Source organism: Petaurus breviceps, unplaced genomic scaffold (assembly GCF_028583685.1).
Source record: "Petaurus breviceps papuanus isolate PSGF00001 unplaced genomic scaffold, PetGlider_PUasm1.0 37, whole genome shotgun sequence".
Classification (NCBI taxonomy): domain Eukaryota; kingdom Metazoa; phylum Chordata; class Mammalia; order Diprotodontia; family Petauridae; genus Petaurus; species Petaurus breviceps.
Window position 1 is genome coordinate 31,327,066 of NW_027186296.1, and position 22,862 is coordinate 31,349,927.

The 22,862-nt window shown below is 38.7% G+C and overlaps 1 protein-coding gene across 4 annotated transcripts in view; it reads right to left on the reverse strand.

The window, feature by feature from the left end:
- Positions 1–8,819: 8,819 nt before the first annotated feature.
- LRRC49 (leucine rich repeat containing 49) overlaps positions 8,820–22,862 on the reverse strand; it is a 199,634-nt gene continuing 185,591 nt past the window's right edge. For all 4 annotated transcript variants that reach the window (XM_069098179.1, XM_069098177.1, XM_069098178.1 and 1 more), the window contains one exon: positions 8,820–9,508. In XM_069098179.1, coding sequence (XP_068954280.1) covers positions 9,305–9,508 — 204 coding nt within the window. In that variant the 3' untranslated portion in view covers positions 8,820–9,304. The remainder of the gene's footprint in view (positions 9,509–22,862) is intronic.

The following is a 22,862-nucleotide window of genomic DNA, read 5'->3' on the forward strand; positions in this document are numbered from 1 at the left end:
AGAGAGAGAGAGAGAGAGAGAGAGAGAGAGAGAGAGAGAGAGAGAGAGACAGAGAGAGGGAGAGACAGAGAGAGAGACAGAGAGAGAGAGAGACAGACAGAGAGAGAAAGAGAGAGACAGACAGACAGACAGAGAGGGAGAGACAGACAGAGAGAGACAGAGACAGAGAGGGAGAGACAGAGAGAGAGAGAGTTATATGAAATATTTTTTTTTGTACAAAGCTGTTTGTATGTTGTCTCCTCCATCAAACTCTGAACTCCTCGAGAGCAAGGACTGTTTTTTAAAATTTTTTCTTTTAATCTCCAGTGATTAGCAAAGTACAGGGCCCATGCTGTTTTTGTTGTTGCTCAGTCATTTTTCAGTCAGGTCCATTCTTCATGACCCCATTTGGGGTTTTCTTGGCAAAATTATTGGAGTGGTTTGCCATTTCCTTCTCCAACTCATTTTACAGATGAGGAAACTGAGGCAGACAGGGTTAAATGACTTACCCAGGGTCACCAGATTTGAACTCAGGAAGATGAGTCTCCTTGACTTCAGGCCGGGCACTCTATCCACTGTGCCACCTAGCTGCCCAAAGGACACATAGGAGGCATTTAATTGACTGTTGATTGACTTACTCTAGACTTAGGGCTCTCATTCACTGTGGTCACCAAACAGGTAGGGCTCAACTTCTGATCCAGAGCTGAGCTGATTCAGACTCAAAGCCCAACCATCCGTGGGCTTCCACATTGCTTGTGTCTAAACCAGCCAACAATTAGCAGTCTGCATCTGAGCTTACTCACACTATATCTTTTAACATCCCTCCTCCCACCAAAGGATACCTGGAGAGTTAAAGCTACAGTAAATTTGCCCAAGACTCTCCAGCTCTATATAGCCACAGACAGGTGCATTAACTCACCACGCATGCTGACACATTCTGAGTTGTAAATGCATTCTACACATTCTTTCCAGTACTATCAGTTTTGCTCACTGTAGTTCTGTTTTACCAATATAGGGTGGGAGGGAAGATTAATTAAGCCCTACTTTGGTATGAATAGCAACATCAGGGAAAGATCCTGACACTTACTATATGGTCTCTGGGTGAGTATATGCCTCTGTAGTAAAGGTTACTTCAGCTCTACCTATATATCTGATCCCTCAAATCTTAAAGTAAAAACAAAACAAACAAAAAAACTGGCAGGCTATGGCTATAGAATTGCATTTTCTGTCAGATGTGGCCTTTTTTTCTTAAATTTTTGCTATAAGCAAAGGTTTGCTGGGTAGTGGAGTGGGGAGGAACACCCTGTATTTAGCAACTGATATAAAAACTAATGGCATCAGGTGAGTGAGGTATTGATGCATACCTGTAATCCTCACTATTGTGGAAGACATTTACTGGCTATGTGACCATGGGCAAGTCACTTAACCCCTATTTGCCTCAGTTCCTCACCTGTAAATTGAGGACACAGAACAGAAAACCAGTCCATGGGATCATGAAGAGTCAGACACAACTGAACAACTAAACAATTGCAGCAACAAGGCTCTTCAACCCATTTGAGCAACAAGGCTGTTGGATTACTTCAGTTCAAGAGTTCTGTGCTTGTGCAGAACACAGCGCTAAAGCCAATTAAAGCCACTAAATCTGGCACCAATATGGCGAGTTCCCAGGGAAAAGGGACCACCAAGCTGCTTAAGGAGGAAAATCAGCCCAGATCAAAGACAGAGCATGTCAAAGCTTCTGCAATGATCATCAGTGGAATTGGGCCATTAGTGGTTGTTGTATTTCCAGCCTGGGTGAGATAGCAAAAGGCAGTCTTAAAAAAAACGACCCATCAATAAAACAAGAGGGGAAAAAAAAAAGTAGTGTTGAAGGACAACTAGATGGCACAGCAGACAGAGTGCTGGGCATGTGGTAAGGAAGAATCATTTTCTCAAGTTCAAATCTGGCCTCAGACACTTGCTAGTTGTGTGACCCTGGGCAAGTCACTTAACACTGTTTGCCTCAATTTCCTCATCTGTAAATTGAGCTGGAGAAGGAAATGGCAAACCACTCCAATACCTCTGCCAAGAAAACCTCAAATGGGTTGAAGAGTAGGACACAACTGAAAACAAACAACAACAAATGAGACAAATCCAAATCTCTTGACTCCAAATCCATGGTTCCTTCTTTTCTACCACACTACTTCTCAACAGAATTTTTTGCTGTATTTCTAAAAATATATAAACAGGAACAGAACAATTACAACTGAGAGATTTGGAGCTTAAACTCGAAGAAAAAAATTCTAGAAAGAAAGATCTCCTTACCAAAGTTTAACTATGAGAGACTCTAATGATGGGAAGGCATTAGATCTATATAAGATACCTACAACAGACTTCCTAAGCTCTGTGATCCCCAAATTTTAAACCCTTATCCACCTTTATTATTGTCTTTTCAAGTCTTTAAAGCAGCCAGCCATGGTAGACCTGTCAGAAACACCTCCCCCAGGACTATCACATATTACAGCTCACCAGTGCATAACTTTTATAAGTTAGATCTTGATTTCGGGATTTGGGGTACCTGGTTGTACTGTTGTTGAGTTGTTCCAGTCATGTCTGACTCTTCATGTTCACATTTGGGTTTTTCTTGGCAGAAATACTGGAGTCATTTGACATTTTCTTTCCCTAGCTCATTTTATAGATGAGAAAACAAAGGCAAAAAGGGTTAAATGATTTGCTCAGGGTCATACAACTAGGAAGTGTCTGCAGCCAGATTTGAATTCGGGAAGATGAGGCTTCCTAATTCCAAGCCCAGTGCTCTATCTTCTAAGCCACCTAGCTACCCATCTGGTTGTAAAAGACATCCCCTATTAAAGAACTAAAGGAAATCAAGAGCTTGTTTGCAGAAGCATTTAGAAGACCTGACAAGCAAAAAGGATCCCCATCCTATTAGATATTTAGGAGGTTACTTAATGCATCCATGAACAAAAGGACATTCATTTATTTCCCCTCTGCACTGAAGGCATAGGGGTCAGATTCTGAGTCTTGAGTATCTGAACAAGAAAGAAGACAGTATCTTCCAGAAACAGTAGATACTCAATATAGACAACTGTGCTCCTGAACCAACTATAATCCATAGCTAGTACAGAGAATTCTGTTGTTCAGTCATTTTTCAGGGGTGTCTGATTTTCATGACCCCATGGGGTTTTCTTGGTCGATACTGGAGTAGTTTGCCATTTCTTTCCCCAGATCATTTTACAAATAAGGAAAATGAGGCAAACAGGGTGAAGTGTATTTCAACGCAGATTTCAAAGCAAGTCTTCCTAACTCCAGGCCCCACACTCTCTCCACTGAGCCACCTAGGTGCCCATAGAGCATGCTAAAAGCCCTCAAACAGGGTTTTCCACCCAGAATCTGAGAACAAGTTCAGAAAAGGTCGCTTCTGGAAGCTTAGCCTTAACCTTTCAGAGTAAGAATATATAAAAATATATCACAACTCTAGAGTTATAAATGGGTTTAACTGGCTGCCAGAGTAACTCATCTTAAGATTGATGATCTGCAATGAGACCAGCATGTCACTTAAAATGCTGTCAGGCAAACTAGCATGTCACCAAGAAAGCTCCCAGTAAAGCATTTAACTGATGTAAATAAAACTGTGACCTTTTCAGCTGTATTATAAAAAGAGGTATTTTTGCTTCATGTTTACTGCTCTATCAAGGAGATAAATTATACTCAGTTTGAAAATGGCACTTTCTGCATGTTACTGTCCCCTAGAGGTATTAAGCCTTCATATGCTGCTTGATCTATCACAGAATAGATACTACATGCCACAGAAAGCAGAAATTTTGGCATTTTAGATAGCAGAACAATGGTATTTATGAAATCATTTTGAAAGGTGCCCCCTTCCTCAATGTGCTCCCTTCAATGTTACAATCTAAATGACTTTCTACAATTCCTATCACTAATTCTAGTTCTGACTTTGTCTGAAATGTAACTAATGTAAAGAAAGCTGTAATAACAGCTCTGCCATAATAAAAGTGTGGTTATCTGCATGGCATCTGTAAAAAGGAATGTGGATTTTTCAGTGTATTTTCAACACTGTGCAGGGGAAGGACGCCCTGAGCAGCCAATATAAGTATCTCATTTGCCAAGTTTATCTCTATAATGAGATTGGGTACAGCAGGCTATCAGAGTTTGATGACAGCATCCATTAAGATTATCTAATTCCCTTTACTCTGACTCATCAGGCATCCTTCTCTTATTAATTTGATTTTATAAACTGACCCTCCTATTGAGAAGAGAATGTGTTCACCTCAACCTCCCTCCCCCCCCCGCCCCCGCCACATAAGTATTCAGTTCTATTTCTCATTGTAAATTAATTAAGTTGGCATTCTGGAGGCTGGTGATGGCGAATCAGCTTCACAAAGCTCAGTTATGTTTGGGATGGCTGATAAAAATCAAATTTCCAATGCTGCAAAGATCTTTCCCTTGGGATGACCCCACCAAGCTACTGCTACATCATGAGGACAAACCTGAGCAGGTCATTGGTCTGTTTTTAGCACCCTTGTGTAGCTGTAACAAAAAGTATCTTGTCGATTCCTGCACAAGATGCCCTTTGAAGAATTCTCCACTAAGATATATTTGTAAGGTTTCACATTCTGAGGTATTCCTTCTACCTTTGTTTAATTCATAGGAGCAAGGCAAAAATTCAGTCAAGGAGGACAATGCATTCTAATCACTCCTTTCTGGTTCAAACAGAAATGATTTCTTTTGTTTCTAGAGCTACCTCTTTAAGTCCCCCCCCCCCAGAACTGGTTCACTTGGATGCTAGTTAGTCACCTCCAAACTGAGTAACACCTTAAACCCTGATCTTGGAATTCTTTCCTTGCCAGCTTGACTCCTGAGGTCAAACACTTCGCAAAATCTCAAAAGGTATCTTGACTGTCACAAAAGTAGATATGATAGTCTGTTGCAGATTTCAGGATAGAGGTTTTGGTTAAGAAATCCTAAATTTCCTTGAAAAACTACTATCAATGAACCATCTAATGCTATAATCAATGTATTAAGGCATAACCCTTTGCCACTTTAGCCTTCCACCCCCAAATCAGGGAAGTCTATTAGACAATGTTACACAAATTTTCATTTCCTAAAGAGGATATTCAATTTTAAATTTGATGCTCTCCCTCATACTGGGTCCTGTATTCTCTCAGAAGACTTTTTTAACTAGTAAAAAACAAAAACAAAGAAACAAATCACTTAGGCCAGAGCAGTCTTAAGTTTTTGTATGTGGCCTCTACAATCACTAGAAGTTTAAGGACAGGGGCATTTTTAGTTTTCCCCACCACCAACTTCCTCTCCAAGGCGGTGTCCAATTTCCACTTTAATCAATATGTAGTCCCTGAAGAGCTCCTTCTAATGCTTTAAATTTAAAGAAGTTTTTATGTTTCTATATAGAGAATGAGGAATATCAGTCAATACAAGTACATTTCTAATCCTTTAACTTAAATTGTCAACCTTCTATGACATAGACATGTGCAAGTAAATAGAGAAGGACTCAGAGGCTGTGTCAAGAACTTAACTCCTGATGGATGACCTTGTAACACAAGATTCTTATTGCCCAGCCCTTTGGTGTATATGCTGTGCCTAAAATCTCAAGCAGTTTATAGGAACCCAATGCACAATATTTTCTCCAAAGACACAGGAGATACAGAGGGAAAGCCACTGAGGTAGACTTTCCAAAACATACTGCTTACCACCAAGTGGTTTGGCCCAGTTGCACTCTGTCCTTTCAACAGTTTTCCAGTCATAGCATTCCATAACATTCCATGCCTGGAACGCTCTCCCTCCTCCACTTTGACTGACCTCTCTAGCTTCCTTTAAATACTAACTAAAAAACTACAGGAAGCCTTCCCCAGCTCCTTTTAATTCTAGTGCTTTCCCTCCATTATTTTTTTTTTCCTTTTAAATCTTTTACATACTTTCTTTGTAAATATTTGTTTGCATATTTTCTCCCCCATTAGACTGGGATTATATTTTGTCTCTTTGAATCCCCAGCATTTAGCACAATGCCTAGCTTATACTAGGTGCTTAATAAATGTTTATTGATTGATTGATAGCATGAGGGGCAACTAAGGAATATCTCCTTTGTATTTCCCTGTAGGCAACATCAGGGTAGGGGAAGGTAACTAGTGCCCTCATTAGGGCTATTGACAGTGATGTCTGCCTTCTTACTCTAATAGTTCCAACATCTTTGTTCTCCTGATTGTGGTAACTTAAATCCTCTAGGCCAAACTCCTTATAAAAGAACCCTGTCCATCTTGCTGGCAGACTGTATTTCCATGTTACTAGGAGAATGACCTCATCTTGCCCCCCAAAGTTAACACTCACTCATTTGGGGGGTAGAGCAACCAACAGCTTGAGCTCCTAAGGACATTTCCCTCCTGAGGGTTGGAGGGTAGCCACCTGGCCCTCTCTACAAACTTTTCATAAAATACTGTTACTTAGATTGAGCTTCCTGCTGAGAATCTCAATTCAGCTTTGTCGTCCTATAGTAGCTATTCTTGGCTTAACCTGGCTCTCCACCTCCTGGTAGGCCAGTTACATAACTACTTACTGTACTGACTGCCAGAAGTTGTGTTCAGAGAAACTGTTTACTTATCAGTACAAATCATTTCCTTGAATGTACCATCCCTGGTGTTAGACCTGAGAACCCTGGGAAGGTGGAAGGTAGCAGTTAATTGTTCAAAGAGCATTCAGTGTTCTTTTAACTGTTGGCAATGGTGAATTCTCTTCTCCCTTTTGCCTACACTCCCCCCATAAATAAGTGATGACAGGATTGAGATGCGGCCAGATCTGGCCAGAGTGTGTCTGTGATGGGGCATGGAGTTGTTTAATAAGTAGACGGGATTGAAAAAGAAAGAACACATGAAAATGAATGTATGTTGGGAAGAATTAGAATATTAGGCAGTGACTTTGAAGGAGGAAGGGTGCCTAAGGATTTCCTGCCTCCTACCCCCAGTCTCTTCTGTGTTCAGTGAGTGAATTCAGAGTGAGTTGTAGATCCATAGGGAGACTGAGCCAGGGCCAGGCAAGTGCACAGAAGCCTCCTGCCTAGGAATATTAGAGTATTCATAGAAGAATATTCTAATTCTTCCCAACATATATTCATTTTCATGTGTTCTTTCTTTTTCAATCCAGTGTGACTGACCTGGTTCCTACTTCTGGGTCTTCACGATTCAGTTTAATTCTAACATTTGGTGACAGTGATGATAAATCTTGACACATACTTGGTTATCTGTGTGGCACAGTTGAGACATCCCAGAAGTCCCTGCACGAGAAAACAAAACACATGGGGAGATGCAAACAAGATCTGAGTTTGAGTGTGATTATAATTAGTGGCAAGTGAAGAGCTTATCAATGTGAATGGGTTCATATCCTCTGGCAAATACCTGGGTTGGATCCCCATGACACTTTTATTTACCTGTATTTATGCTCAACTGGGTTTGAAAAAGTCAGAAAGGGTCTACAGTAGATTCAATCAAAGGACCACACTTGAGGACCTAGAGGGTTACAGGTGACCTTGAGGTGCAGATTCCCCACCCCTGGCTAAGACATCGTTCACGTATAACAGGGGGAAATGAGACTGGGGTGGGGAACATGCTGTCCTTTCCAGGTGACATGACTAGGGAATCATAAGGTATCACTAAAAGCCTTTACAAGCCTTTGTGCTCTCTACTATAATAGCTTTTAGGGGTGACAATGGTGATAAGGCAATAGTTATTTAACTCTAGTTTTACAAAATGCTTTTTTCACAACACAACTTTAGGTTTGATGTAAGGAAAAACTCTCCTACTATAGTAGGTATCCAAAAATGAGTATGGGCTACCTTGGGATGTAGTGTCATCGGAAGCTTTCCAACAAAGGAAGCATGGTCATCTGTTTATTATGTATTTTAGAAGGGATGTTTATTCAAGTGTGAGTTGGACTAGGCCCTCTGGGATTGCTTCCAAAACTGGGATTCTGAAGTTGGCAGTACAACTGTCAGTATCCCCATTTTATAGATGAGAAAACTGGGAGGTGATACATCTTTGAGGACACACTCTTGCTGGTGACTGGCATCTGTGACAACAAGCAGGATAAATCACATTGACATAACTTTATGGTCGCAATGTACTTTATAGAAACAAATAATCTCATCTAATCCTCACAGCAATGCTGAGGGATAGGTAATATAACATGAACGAAGTATGCTGTAGCAGAAAGAGGACTGGATTTGTCCAAGGATAAATGTTTGAATCCTGGTTCTGTTACTTACTACCTAGATGATCTGGACAAGTTATTTCACTTCTCAAGACCTTGGTTTGCTCATACGAAAATTAGGGTGGGGATGGTTGATCTTTATGTGCCTTCAAACTCACCACTCCATGATGCTAAGTCTTATTCTCATTTTTATAGATGTAGAGCTGAGAATCAGAGTTTAGCCAACTGGACTCAAGGAGTGTAGCAACCCAAACTCAAGACCCATGCTCTTTCTACCACATCAAGCTACCTTGCTATTAACTAGGACATCCCACCACTTAACTAGGATGGATAGAAAACATGGTGAAAACTGGCTGCATTTGAACTAAGTTTTCACTCTTCCAGTTGCTAGAGTTTGTTCTCAGAGTATCTCCTAACTCTAAATGCTCTACTACACCTGCTGGACACCCTTCTAAAAGGATATTCCAAGAAGAATAGAGATCTATCCCATACAGGGACAAACCCATTCTGAAGTAAGGAGAAAAAGGCAAGTATAAAACCAGGAAAAGGAATACAATTTAATAAGGAAGGTTGTTCTGACTGAATTAAGAAGAAAAACACAAAACAATTTTTTACTAATTTATTAATAATTTTTCACTCATAAAAAACAATATTTGCTTGAACATATTTTTGGCTTTTAAAACCATGGGTGAAAATAAAAAGGGTTGAAAATCGTCAGTTAAAAAACCAAAGAGAAACACAATCATGCTGAAGCATTATGCACAATCTACCCGTTCTGAGCTGTGGTAGCAGCATAACCAGGAGCAACCACAGAAGACGACCATCCAATCTCTGGTCTTGTTATTTTCTACAAATGGCTTTATTCACAAAGGCCATAATGACATCTTAAATAAGAAATTTTTTCTCTTTTCCTTTTTAATTTTTTTTAAAGCCTATCCAACTTTCCCTGGGAAAACAGTATTCAAAGATGCTTAGAAGTCATCTTTTGTAGGAAAGTGATTTATTTTTGTGGTTAATGTTTATCCTCTATATTTTTAGTTTTCTTGAAACAAAACACAAAATACTAAAATCAATAAGAACTGGTAGACTGCTATTTTGTATCAGTTATCCTTTGTAGACAAAGTTTCATGTAGGAATTCTTATTGCGAATTTCTATTACTGCATCCCTGACAAGCTCAATGAACATCTGAGGCCAAAGCTTCTGTAAAGATTCATTTTTCATGTTGATTTCGGCTGCTTCTTTCACAAGATCCTGTATGTAAGTCTTGCAAAATTTCTTTTTTTCCTTTATTTCCTGTTGGTAAATAAAAGGTTTGCATTAAAAAAGACTGAAAAACAAACAAAAGTACTCAGAACATTTCACTGATCCATAGAATAACTAGGGATCACTAAGAAGATAGCTATAGTGTGACCACACTTTCCTCAATATGGCCCTAGGAGATAGTGCAGCATTATCTACATTTCATAGAGAGGGAAACAAAAACTTTGGGAAGTTCAGTAACCTGTCTATGATAACATAACCAATACGTGACTGGTACACCAAACCAGATTTTCTGGCTTCAGCTCTTTTTATTCCCCAAGGGCAGAAGCAGGATAAATGGATAGAAGCTACAAAAAGACCTCATTACAGGGAAAACTTCCTAACAATTACAAATGTCCACAACTGAAACAGGGTTCCCTCTCTTTGGGGGTTCTCAAGCAGAAAAGCTCCAGTGCAGATTCCTTTCATGTACAAGTTGAACTAATGGTTGCTGAGGCCCTTTCCAACTCTCAGATTCTGTGATTTGATTCTGTGATAATGCCTATACTCAAAACTCCTTGCCCACTCTAAGAAATAGTAGTTGGGCACTCAATTTACTTTCTTGAAATAGACTTCTTAGATCAGAGGTGGGGAACCTGTGGTAAGAAGGCTACATCTGACTCTCTAGGTCCTCAAGTATAGCTCTTTGAATACAAGCTTCACAGAATAAATCTCCTTAATAAAAGGATTTGTTCTGTAAAACTTGGACTCAGTCAAAAAGTCACACCCAAAGACCTGAGGGTACAGGTTCTCCACCCTGTCTTAGACAGAGATGAGTGGAAGGCAGGAGGGAAAGGGGAAGCAGGACAGAATTTAGAGATCATTCCTGACAGCTTTTCTTGGATTTCTGGTTAGTAACAGTGTATAAAAGAAACTCAAGAAAACAGGATGAGCTACGAAGATCCCCTGGCACAGAGCAAAGTAAGAGAAGTCCATACTAAAGTTGGAAAGAACCTCAGAGCTTATTTAGTCTAAATCTTTCACTTAGTGCAGCCCTAGGCTCCTATTTCTTTACCAGGCTTGACAAAATGCACCATGCTGACTACAAATAACATTTATGAGTCCTCAATTTTTTTCCTGTTGGTATTCCTTTACAATAGTCTCAAAGCATAGTAGGAAAAGATGGGTAAGCTTAAATATGTGTAAAATTACTTGATTAATAATGGGTGCATGAATATATACACATGTATGTATATATGTACATATATATAAATGTCCAAATCACCATTGCATTTTCCTCAAAAATACGTCTCTACATTTAATTATTTTTTTAATAATCCCTCACCTTTCATAAAATGTTTTCTTACAATATGAATTATCCTTAGAATAGCTATGCATGTGCCAAAAAGCTAATCAATTTGATTTAATTCACATGTTAAGAAGACTAGGTCATGGGTTGGCTTATCATAAAAACAACACAAAACTTTCTCCAGATGATAAAGAGCAAATGCTTTCCAGCTGCCTAGTTCAAAGAACCTGATGTCCTATGCTAAAAATGTACTATGTTAGTTTATTACTGAGAAATATCCCTTGGAACTCCTAGGAAAGATAGGTGTGAATTACTAGTAGAGTGTAAGATAGTATAAGTATTTATATGAAGACCAAAGAATTACTTCATTACAAGTGGAAGAGAGTACGTATATGTAAAAAATACTTTTCCAATTTGTCTAAATTTTTTAAAAGGATATTCCAAAATAGTTCTCACTTATAGATGCACCATGCCCCTCCTAGTACTAAAAGACCTTTGAATAGCTATTAGATAATTACTAAAAATTAACTATTTAAAAATAATCATAAAAGAGTACTTATCAAATGATATAATCTAATCTGTGTATATTTATTGTTAGTGCTGTTCCTTTTAATATTTTCCCATACATCTTTTCAGACAGAAATACTGTATCTGTCATCACAACTCTTCTTAGTTCTGACCAAACTAACTTGAAGAGAATAATTTATTAACTATGCTAAACATATTTCTATCTCATTATCCTCAAGTAATTGCTACCTTTTCATATCCATGGAGCATATGTGTGTACTACTGGTGTCCTCTGTGATAACCCACTCTGCCTCTCCAAAATCCTTCAATTATTAACACACCAATGCCATGTTTCTCACCCAAACTACTCTCATTTGTTATAGACTGTTGGCTCTCGGAAAGCTTTGGCTTATAAAATCTCTGACTATAAAAGTTGGAATGAACCTCAGAGGCCATCTAGTCCAAATGAATAAGAATCTGTTCTACAATATTATTGACAGATGGTCATCTTACCCTCACTTGAAAACCTTCAATCAGTAAGAGGGAAGCTTCCACAACCCAGGCAGCCCATTTCACTTTTAGATTGTTCTTTTTGTTAAGCAGTCTTTCTTACTTCAAGACTAAGTCTGCCTTTCTGCAACTTCTCATTTGTTCAAGTTCTATTCCTCGAGACTCAGCATAAAAATTCTTAATATCTTGCCCACATGATAGGTCTTCAAAAGACACGAAGGCAGGAAGAGTATCTTGCTCTCCCTAAGTCTTCTCTCCTCTAGGCCAGGGCTTCTTAAACTTTTTCCAGTCCCAACCGCTTTTTGCTTTTCAGCAGAGCTCACTGGCATTGGGTAGTTTGAGGACATGCCCAGTGCAAAGTGCACATGCTTTGTGTTCAGAATCAAGGCTGCTGTGAAGTTGTGGGATGCAACACGGGCAAGCACGGCCAGAAACACCTTGGATTCATTACACGTTTGATTTTGAAACTGATTGTTGCATGTTCAGAAATTTTTTACTATTGCCAAATTTTTGTCACAACCTGCAGTTTAAGTGGGTTTAAGAAACACTACTAGACTAAAGTAGCTGAACACACATTTTGCATGTCTTCCAGTTTTTATCATTCTGGTCACCCTCTTCTCATATGCTCTAACCTACAAAGATCTTTCTGAACACAGAAATGTTGGTGTCATCTGACCAGGGCAGAGTAAGACTAACTATTTACCCCCTTTGTTCTGCAAACTATGCTTTTCTTAAGAAAACCTAGGATTAGTTTGTTTGTTTTTCTGGCCATCATGCAATATTTTAGACATATTTTTGTCTACTACAACCATAAGATCTTTTGCATACAAACTATTGCTAGCATGCCTCCCCCAAGAAGTTGATTTTTTGAACCTAGGTGTAAGATCTATATGTCCCTATTAAATTATATCTTATTAGATTTAGCCATTACTCTATCATGTTGAGATCCTTCTGGATTTTTGATTATAGTTATTCAATATATTAGCTATTCCTTCTAGCACTGTATAATCTGCAAACCTGAAAAGCACACAATATATGCCTTTTGCAAGTCACTATTAACATTTTTATACAGCACAAAATTAAGCCAAGATACTGAGGAACAATAATAGCCTGTGATAAGTTTGAAAATGAAGGTGATAAAAAACAAATCAACAAAAGTTTTTAAATGAAAGATTTTCTAAAAAAGTACAGTTTGAATATGTTTTATATATAGCATTTTCCACTGTAATAGTCTTTTAATGATATTTAACTTATATCCTTGCTTTATGAAGAAGTTAAAATACAAGGAAGATAAGAGAGCTGAACAAGATAAATTATTTTCTCCCATAAATTTCCTGTAGGAATCCTTAACTGTATCCAAATCAACCTACTCATACATTCTTCTAAACAAACCAAGTGTATTACCACCTACTAGCAAGAATAACATATTTCTCTTTGCCAGAAATATCTATTCCTTTCCTCTCCACTTAAGTTATTTCTATCATCCCTTAAAGTCCAGCTCAAGATCCAGTTTTGTGATATATCAGATCTACCTCATCTCACAGCAACTCTCTTCCTCTAAAGTCACATAATACTTATTAGCTCTCTCATTCATTTTGCATTTAGTATGTGCAATTCTGTTTTATTTTTGGTCTTTATGCATACTTCCTATTTCCATGTCTAAGCTATGATGCTCATGACTACCAAGGAACTTGTTTCATACTTCTGTGTATTATCAATGCCTAGGATAGTGTTTCACACATAACATGCACATAAATATTTATAATGATGATTATTTTAATTAATTAATTTTTAGTTTTCAACATTCATTTCCACAAGATTTTGAGTTCCAAATTTTCTTCCCATCTCTCCCTTCCCCCCTACCCCAAGATGACATGCATTCTGATTACCCCTTCCCTCAGTCTGCCCTCCCTTCTATCACCCCCCACTATCCCTTTCCCATTACTTTCTTGTAGGGCAAGATAGATTTCTAAAACTCACTGCCCTTATATCTTATTTCCCAGTTGCATGTAAAAATTTTTTTTAGAGATTTGTTTTTAAAACTTTGAATTCCAAATTCTCTCCCTTTTTCTCTCCCCACCCAACCTCATTGAGAAGGCAAGCAATTTGGTTATACATGTGTGGTTATGCAAAACACTTCCATAATGGTCATGTTGGGAAAGACTAACTATATTTCCCTCCATCCTATCTGGCTCCCCAAACTTATTCTATTTTCTCCTTTGACCCTGTCCCTTTTCAAAAGTGTTTGCTTCTGACTACCCCCCCCCCAAATCTGTCCTCCCTTCTATCACCCCTCTCCCCTTATCTCCTTCTCCTTTACTTTCCTATAGGGCAAGATACCCAATTGAGTGTGTATGTTATTCCCCCCTTTAGCCAAATCTGATGAGAGTAAGGTTCACTCATTCTCTCTCACCTCCCCACTCTTCTCCTTCATTGTGAGACCTTTTTCTTGCCTAATTTATGGGAGATAATTTATCCCCATTCTATCCCTCCCTTTCTCCTTCTCCCAATATATTCCTCTCACCTTTATTTTTTAGATATCATCTCTTCATATTCAACTCACCCTGTTCCCCTCCCCCCTCCTTTCTTTCTCCTCTCACTACTGTAATACTGAGAAATGTCAATATTTACAAATACCATCTTTCCATGTAGGAATGTAAACAGTTCAACTTTAATAAATCCCTTATTATATCTCTTTCCTGTTTACCTTTTCATGCTTTTCTTGATTCTTATATTTGAAAGTAAAATTTTCTATTCAGCTCTGATCTTTTCATCAAGAATACTTGAAAGTTCTCTATTTCATTGAATATCCATTTTTTCCCCTGAAGTGTTATATTCAGTTTTGCTGGGTAGGTGATTTTTGGTTTTAATGCTAGCTCCTCTGACCTCCGGAATATCTTATTCCAAGCCCTCCAATCTCTTAATATAGAAGCTGCTAGATCTTGTGTTATTCTGATTGTATTTCTACAGCACTTGAATTATTTCTTTCTAGCTGCTTGCAATATTTTCTCCTTGGAATTTGGCTATAATATTCCTAGGAGTTTTCCTTTTAGGATCTCTTTCAAGAGGCAGTTGGTAGATTTTTTCCATTTCTATTTTACCTTCTAGTTTTAGAATATCAGGGCAGTTATTCTTGATAATTTTTTGAAAAAAAATGATGTCTATGCTCCTTTTTTGATCATGACTTTCAGATAGTCCAATAATTTTTAAATAATCTCTCCTGGATCTGTTTTCCAGGTCACTGGTTTTTCCAATGAGATATTTCACATTGTCTTCTATTTTTTAATTCTTTTGGTTCTGTTTTATAATTTCTTGATTTCTCATAAAATCATTAGCTTCCATTTGCTCCATTTTAATTTTGAATGAATTATTTTCTTCAGTGAGCATTTGGATCTCTTCTTCCATTTGGCCAGTTCTGCTTTTTAAAGCATTCTTCTCCTCACTGGGTTTTTGGACCTCTTTTGCCATTTGGGTTAGTCTGTTTTTTAAGGTGTTATTTTCTTCAGTATTTTGGGGGGGGGTCTTCTTTAGCAAGCTGTTGACTCATTTTTCATTATTTTCTTGCATCACTCTCATATCTCTTCCCAATTTTTCCTCTACTTTCTCTTTCTTGATTTTCAAAATCCTTTTGGCGTTCTTCCATGACCTGAGACCAATTCATATTTTTCTTGGAGGCTTTTGATGTAGGAGCTTTGAATTTGTTGCCTTCTTCTGATTATATGTTTGATCTTCTTTGTCACCAAAGTAAGATTCTATAGTCTAACTTTTTTTTTTTACTCTGTTTGCTCATCTTCCCAGCCAAATACTTGACTTTCTAACTCCTTCTCAAGGTAGAACTTTGCTTTCATTGGGGGGTGGGGATACTGTCCCAGGCTTCAGGGGTTTTGCATCAGCTGCTCAATCCCCCACCATCTGTGGGCCCAGAGCTCCAGATGCAGCCACTGCTGCTGCTGCTGCTGCCGCCACCTCTACCACACTGGGGCTGGGGCCAGAGCTTGCTCTTCTTTCACCCAGGTCCCCTAGAGATCTTCCTGACCTTCTATACTGTCCTTGGTGTTTGTGGGTTGAGAAGTCTGGAAACCAGACCAGCTGCCAGTGATTCAGTCCTAAGGCCTTCTCTGGCCCTGTCTGTGCTGGCATGGCCCATGACAGACTGTGCCCTTTTCCCAGCCTGATGTGATATACCCTTCCTGTCAACCTTCCAGGCTGTCCTGGGCTATAGATGTGTTTAACTCTGCCATTTTGTGAGCTATGCAACTCTAGAATTTGTTCAGTCATTTTTATAGGTATTTGGGGGAGATCTCAAGCAAGTCCCTGCTTTTACTCTGCCATCTTGACTCTGCCTCTCAGTGATAATGATTATTAAACAACCAAGTAGTGTGTGGATTAAGCAATTGGGGTTAAGTAACTTGCTCAAGGTTACACGGCGAGGTGTTTCTGGGTGGGTGCTAAGTGTCGGAGCACGGATTTGATCCCCAGGTCATCCCGACACTGGAGCTGGTGCTCTTACTCGCTGTGCTACCTGGCCGCCCCAGTGTTTTCCAGTTTTAAGGAAAAAGGGCCATGATTTGTAAGACTGACTTAATTCCACAATGAAAAACAAATTATTGGCCATTTCTAGACCAGAAATCTGATCTTAGGACAGAAAAGTTTTTAACTTTTAAAATTATCAGAGAAATTAACAGACCCCTATTAGAAGAGATCCCTATCATAACAGAAGGGCAGGTAGGTGGTACAGTGGATAGAACACTAGGCCTGGAGTCAGAAAAAGTTATCTTCCCAAGAGTAAATCTGTCCTCAGACATTTACTAGCTGTTTGACCCTAGGCAAGTCACTTAACCCTGTTTGCCTCAGTTTCCTCATCATTACAATGGGTTGGAGGAGAAAATGGTAAACTACTCTAGTATCTTTGCCAAGCAAACCCCAAATGGAGTAAAGAAGATAGATAATCTCTTGAGTCTGAGTAACAATATAGGTAGAGAGTAGTGCTGCCATATCTATTTATGTGGAGATAAATATTGTAATGTCATCTTTCTGTAATAGTGTGACTATACTATAATCATAAGAACAAAAACTTTGATAATGTCTGAAATGAATTATTTGAAAAGTCTACTTTCAAAAGCCAATACTATATGTGAAAAAATAAAACTTATAAAGCAGAGAAGCTAAGGAGTAATGTCTCATAATGCAAAAGCATTATTTTCATTAAAACAGGGTTGCTACACATTTCTTTTTTGCCAGTGGACTTCCTCAGTGAATTTAAGTCATTCAACTTACAAAAATTAGATTTATATATTTTTGCAAAAAAAAAAAGTATCCTAAAAACAAAAAGCCATTATTAAGCACTTATGTACCAGGCACTTTATAAATAACTGAGACAAAGACAAAAAATGAATCAATCTCAGACCTCAAGGTATATATGTTCTAATGCTAAAATTTCATTTCCTAAAGAAATTTGTTATCAAGACCTTTGGGGTTTGCACAATATATTGATCAAACTTATAAATGTTGTTCTAGAGAATATGGTTGTAAACTGTTCCAGGATACAGGAGGCTAGGTGAGTTTTGGAAGAAATTAAATTTTCAAAAAAACTTTTGACGACAATTGCAGGTAATAAATGTATTGTAGAGAAGGTAATATGGATAGGAACTGAACTCATTTCATTGACATAAGGAGTTTTCATATAAAGAAACTTTCTCTCCAAGTTCAGGTTAGCATTTTTTTGTGAAACTTCCAGTCTTAAGAGATCAAAGTGCTTCTTCAACTGTGGGTCTCAGATTGAGTAACTGAATTTGCAGGTCAAGAAAAATTTGGCAATAGTAAAAGGTTTCTGAATGTGTAAGGACCAAAAATTAATTCAAAATCAAATGCATAATGAATCTGAAGTGTTTCTGCAGTGACTTCACTGCAGCCTTGGTTTTCAAACACAGCATTGACGATTATAAAATTAAAGTATCAATCAACTCTGAAAAACACTGAAGATACTCTATATCCTGCAGTATCAAATATTCTGCCAAGATTCAATTCTTTTTTTTAATCTTTTATTTATTTATTTTTAGTTTTCAACATTCATTTCCACAAGATTTTGAGTTACAAATTTTCTCTGTCTTTCCCCTACCCCAAGATATCAAGCCTACTTACCTCTTCCCCCAATCTGCTCTCTTTCATATCCTCCCCCATCCCCCACTAACTTTCTAGTAGGGCAAGATGGATTTCTATACCCCAGTGCCTGTATATCTTATTTGCCAGTTGCATGTAAATAACAATTTTTTTAACTTTGTTTTTAAAACTTTGATTTCCAGATTCTTTCCCTTCTTCCCTCCTCACCCACCCTCACTGGGAAGACTGTAGTTATGCAAAACGTTTCCATAGTTATATTGTGAAAGACTAACTATATTTCCCTCCATCCTATCCCACCCCCCACTTATTCTATTTTCTCCTTTGACCCCGTCCCTTTTCAAAAGTGTTTGCTTCTAACTACCCTCTCTCCCAATCTGCCCTCCCTTCTATCATCCCCTTCTTATCTCCTTCCCCCCTACTTTCCTGTATGGTAAGAAACCAAAGTGAGTGTGTATATTATTCCCTCCTTAAGCCAAATTCAATGAGAGTAAGGTTGACCCATTCCCTTTCACCTTCCTGCTCTTCCCCTCCATTGTAACAGTTTTCTCTTGCCTCTTTTATATGAGATAATTTACCCTATTCTATCTCTCCCTTTCCCTTCCCATTATATTCCTTTCTCACCTCTTAATTTTATTTTTTAGATATCATCCCTTCCTATTCAACTTAACCTGTGCCCTCTGATGATGTATACATGTACACACATATACATGCACTCACATATGTATTTATATACACAATCTCCTAAACATACATATATATTCCCTTCAACTATCCTCATATTGAGAAAAGTCTCACGAGTTAACAATTATTGTTTTTCCATGTAGGAACATAAACAGTTCAACTTTAATAAGTTCCTTATGACTTCTTTTTTCCTGTTCACCTTCTTATGCTTCTCTTGCTTCTTTTGAAAGTCAAATTTTCTGTTCAGCTCTGGTTTTTTCATTGAGAATACTTGAAAGTCCTCTATTTCATTGAATGATTATATTTTCCCCTGAAACATTATCCTCAGTTTTGCAGGGTAGGTGATTCTTGGTTTTAATCCTAGCTCCTTTGACCCCAGAATATCATATTCCACACCCTTTGATCCCTTAATGTAGAAGCTCCTAGATCTTGTGTTATCCTGATTGTGTTTCTACAATATTCAAATTGTTTCTTCCTGACAACTTGTAATATTTTCTCCTTGACCAGGGAACTCTGGAATTTGGCTATAATACTCCTAGGAGTTTTCTTTTTGGGATCTTTTTCAAGAAGCAATCTATGAATTCTTTCAATTTCTATTTTGCCCTCTGGTTCTGGAATATCAGGGCAATTTTCCTTGAGAATTTCTTGAAGGATGATTTCTAGGTTCTTTTTTTGATCATGGCTTTCAGGTAGTCCAATAATTTTAAAATTATCTCTCCTGGATCTATTTTCCAGGTTAGTGGTTTTTCAAATGGGATATTTCACATTACCTTCTATTTTTTCACTTGTTTGGATCTGTTTTATAGTATCTTGATTTCTCATAGTCATTAACTTCCATTTGCTCCAATCTAATTTTGAAGGAATTATTCTCTTCAGTGAGTTTTTGAAATTCCTTTTCCACTTGGCCAATTCTGCTTTTAAAGGCATTCTTCTTCTCATTGGCTTTTTGGGCCCATTTTGCCATTTGAGTTAGTCTACTTTTTTTTTTTTAAGCAATCGGGGTTAAGTAACTTGCTCAAGGTTACATGGCCAGTTATTTCTGGGTGTGGTGCTGAATATCTGAGCCCGGATTTGATCCAGGTCATCCCGACACTGGAGCCGGTGCTCTTACTAGCTGAGCCACCTGGCTGCCCCTAAGCAATTGGGGTTAAGTAACTTGCTCAAGGTTACACAGCCAGGTGTTTCTGGGTGGGTGCTAAGTGTCTGAGCCTTGGATTCGATCTCCAGGTCATCCCAACACTGGAGCCGGTGCTCTTACTCGCTGTGCTACCTGGCCACCCAAGTTAGTCTACTTTTTAAGGTGTTATTTTCTTCAGTATTGTTTTGGGTCTCCTTTAGCAGGCTGTTGACTTGCTTTTCATGATTTTCTTGCATCATTTTCATTGCTCTTCCCAATTTTTCCTCCACTTCTCTTACTTGATTTTCAAAATCCTTCTTGAGCTACTCCATGGCCTGTAACCAATTCATATTTTTCTTGGAAGCTCTTGATGCAGTTTTGATTTTGTTGTCTTCTTCTGTTTTCATGTTTTGATCCTTTTTGTTCCCATAAAAGGCTTCTATGGTCTGACTGCACTTCTTCTGCTTGCTCATCTTGCCAGCCAATTACTTGATTTTTGAGCTCTTTGCCATGGTAGAACTCTGCTTCCAGAGTGGAGAGAGCTGGGGTTTTTGCAGTTATCAGAGGTCTGAGGAGGGTGCCTTCTCTACAGTCACTACAAGCTCTGGCACACTGGCCAGGACCACCACCCAAGACTGCAACTCAGATCCAAGCAGGTCAAAGAAAGAGTGCTTACCTTCTGAATGGTTGCTTGGTCCCCCAAGGTCTGCAGGCCAGGAGCTCCAGAGGCAGCCATGCAGCATCAGCTGCAGCTGCCACACCTCAGTCACCTGTTGCCCCAGGGGCAGGGGCTGGACTATGCTCTTCTGTCACCTGGTTCCAACAGAGTTCCCTACTGACCTTTTACTTTCTCTTTGGCATTTATGTGTTGAGAAGTCTGGAAACCACCACAGTTGCTGGTTATTCACTCTCCAGAGTCTGCTCTGACTAGTCTGGGCCACTGGTCAGGGCCGCCCCAGGCCAGAGCAGTCATGCAGGACTATGCTTTGCTCCCAGTGTGGAGTGACAGACCCTTTCTGTGAGTCTGCCAGGCTGTCTTTAGTGGGAGATTTGTTTCTCTTTGTCACTTTGTGGGTTCTGTAGCTCTAAAATTTGTTTAGAGTCATATTTTACAGGTATTGGAGGTGGTAGGTGTGGGAGCTCTGCCAAGTTCCAGCTTTTACTCTGCCATCTTGGCTCTGCCCCTCCAAGATTTAATTCTTTATGTAAAAATAAACAAGCAAGTATATCTTATTAGTATGCAAATTTCTTTTCATCTTTAATAAATGGTAAAATTATATGTATACCAAAGAATTGTTTTAAAATAAATTTCTTTATTACAATTTATTATCAGTAAATGTTTGATTTAAATACATATTTTACATACTTATATACCCAGGGCCATGTAAAAATTTCTTGGGCAAAAATGGGTCATGTGTGGAAAAAATGTAAGAAGCCTTGGCCTAGAGTAGTGAAAGGGAAACTTGTCCAGGTTCTGAACCAGGTCTTTCTAGCTCCAAGGCCAGTTCTCTATCTACTAAGCAATGCTGTCTCATTAATTATTATGACAATTTCCTACTAAATTTTTAGAAGCAAAATTTAATTTGTCTCCAAACCCTTATTTTCATTATGTAGAACATGTTTAAGAAACACTGGTATAAAGTAATGGTGATTTGTATTACACAAGATATTAACTATCTCATTCTAAAATCAATTTATTTTTAAAAATTCAGTCTTCTAAATCAAGTTAAATGGAAAGTTAATAGAAAAAAAATTTAATGCTCTTTTGAAATGATTTAATCAAAAGTACTTTTGATACCAAAACAGAAATCCTTTTCTTATCTGTAAAGTTTAGTTTTAGATAATCACTTCCTCTGTCAAGATCATTCAGTCACTTAAATTATTCACTGCCTTGGGTTACTCTGGCCTACAATAATCAGATGGCTCTTCACCACTCTCAGGACCTTCACTATCTCAAAACGCATCAAGTATGAAAACTGAAGCTGCTCCCCACCTTAGCTTTCTGAGAAGCCTGGGGAGTTGTGAAAGATGAGAACCCCCTCAGCTGGAGGTGCTGATGCTGTCTGACTGCACACCTCTTATTCTGCTCTGTGGAGAATGGCAACAAGACTTCTTATCCCCTGATGCTTCTGCTCAGTAAAAATCCATCATTATTTGGTCTGTATATTTTCTCTTTAAATTGCAGTAACACTGTTTTTAAAGGAGTAATATCAAAATTTTTGGTGTCTGAAATGTTTCAGTAAAAAAAGTTTCAAGTATTGTGCCAGACTAGAGTGTAATGAACATATGAAGTGCCTTATTCGGTTGTGTCAGGAACATCTGTGTTTGTATCCTCACTACTTGGCACACAGCAGGGGCTTCATACCTGCTCATTAAACTGTTGATGAGGGGTTTAGAAATCACAAAGTAGGAAGGACAATAGAAGGAATTGGAGGTGTTTACCTCACTGGTATAGTGAGGGGAAAGGCGGAGAAGAGTGCAAAAGTAGAGGGCTACCCACCGAGAGCCTCTACTCTTCAGCAGTTACTCTGTGGTTTACCAGTTACCTTGGTCCCTCCACACAGAGTGACTGTAGCTAAAATCTTTGAGGGCTGTAGACAGTGCAAATGAAGCTGATATTATTTTTGGAAACTAGTGCTCTTTCTGGGGGTCCCATAGAGTCTGCAGATGAGGACATAGTATCTATCACAAAGAGGTGAGTTCAAATCCCACCTCTAACACTTCTTTTGACTATGTCGCAGGTAAGGTTTGACACCCTCTGCCACCAGGGTATGATAATGGACAAGTTCCTTGAGGTCACGAGGCCCAAGGAGATCCCAAACTGACAAAGTCAGTGGGCCATGTCTTCTTTCTCAGGCTGAGGCTCCATGAAAGTAGGGCTTGTGCACATCTAAACATGTTCTTGCTCCAGACACTGAAGGAGCTTAATGTTTCTGGGCTAACTCCTGGTGTGGGCTGTGCTTCTATGACCACATCTCTGGGGACCAACATTAGGAAACTCATGGTGCCTTTGGTGGTCACCCTGAGTCTGCACTGAAGAAATGAGTTAGGATGATGGGTCAGCAAGCTGTCTTTACTTTGGGGGATCTAGAAGTCACAGGACCCTGGCTGACAGAACTTGGCAGGTCTGACATAGTCTGGACAAAAAAAGGGAGGGACGAGAG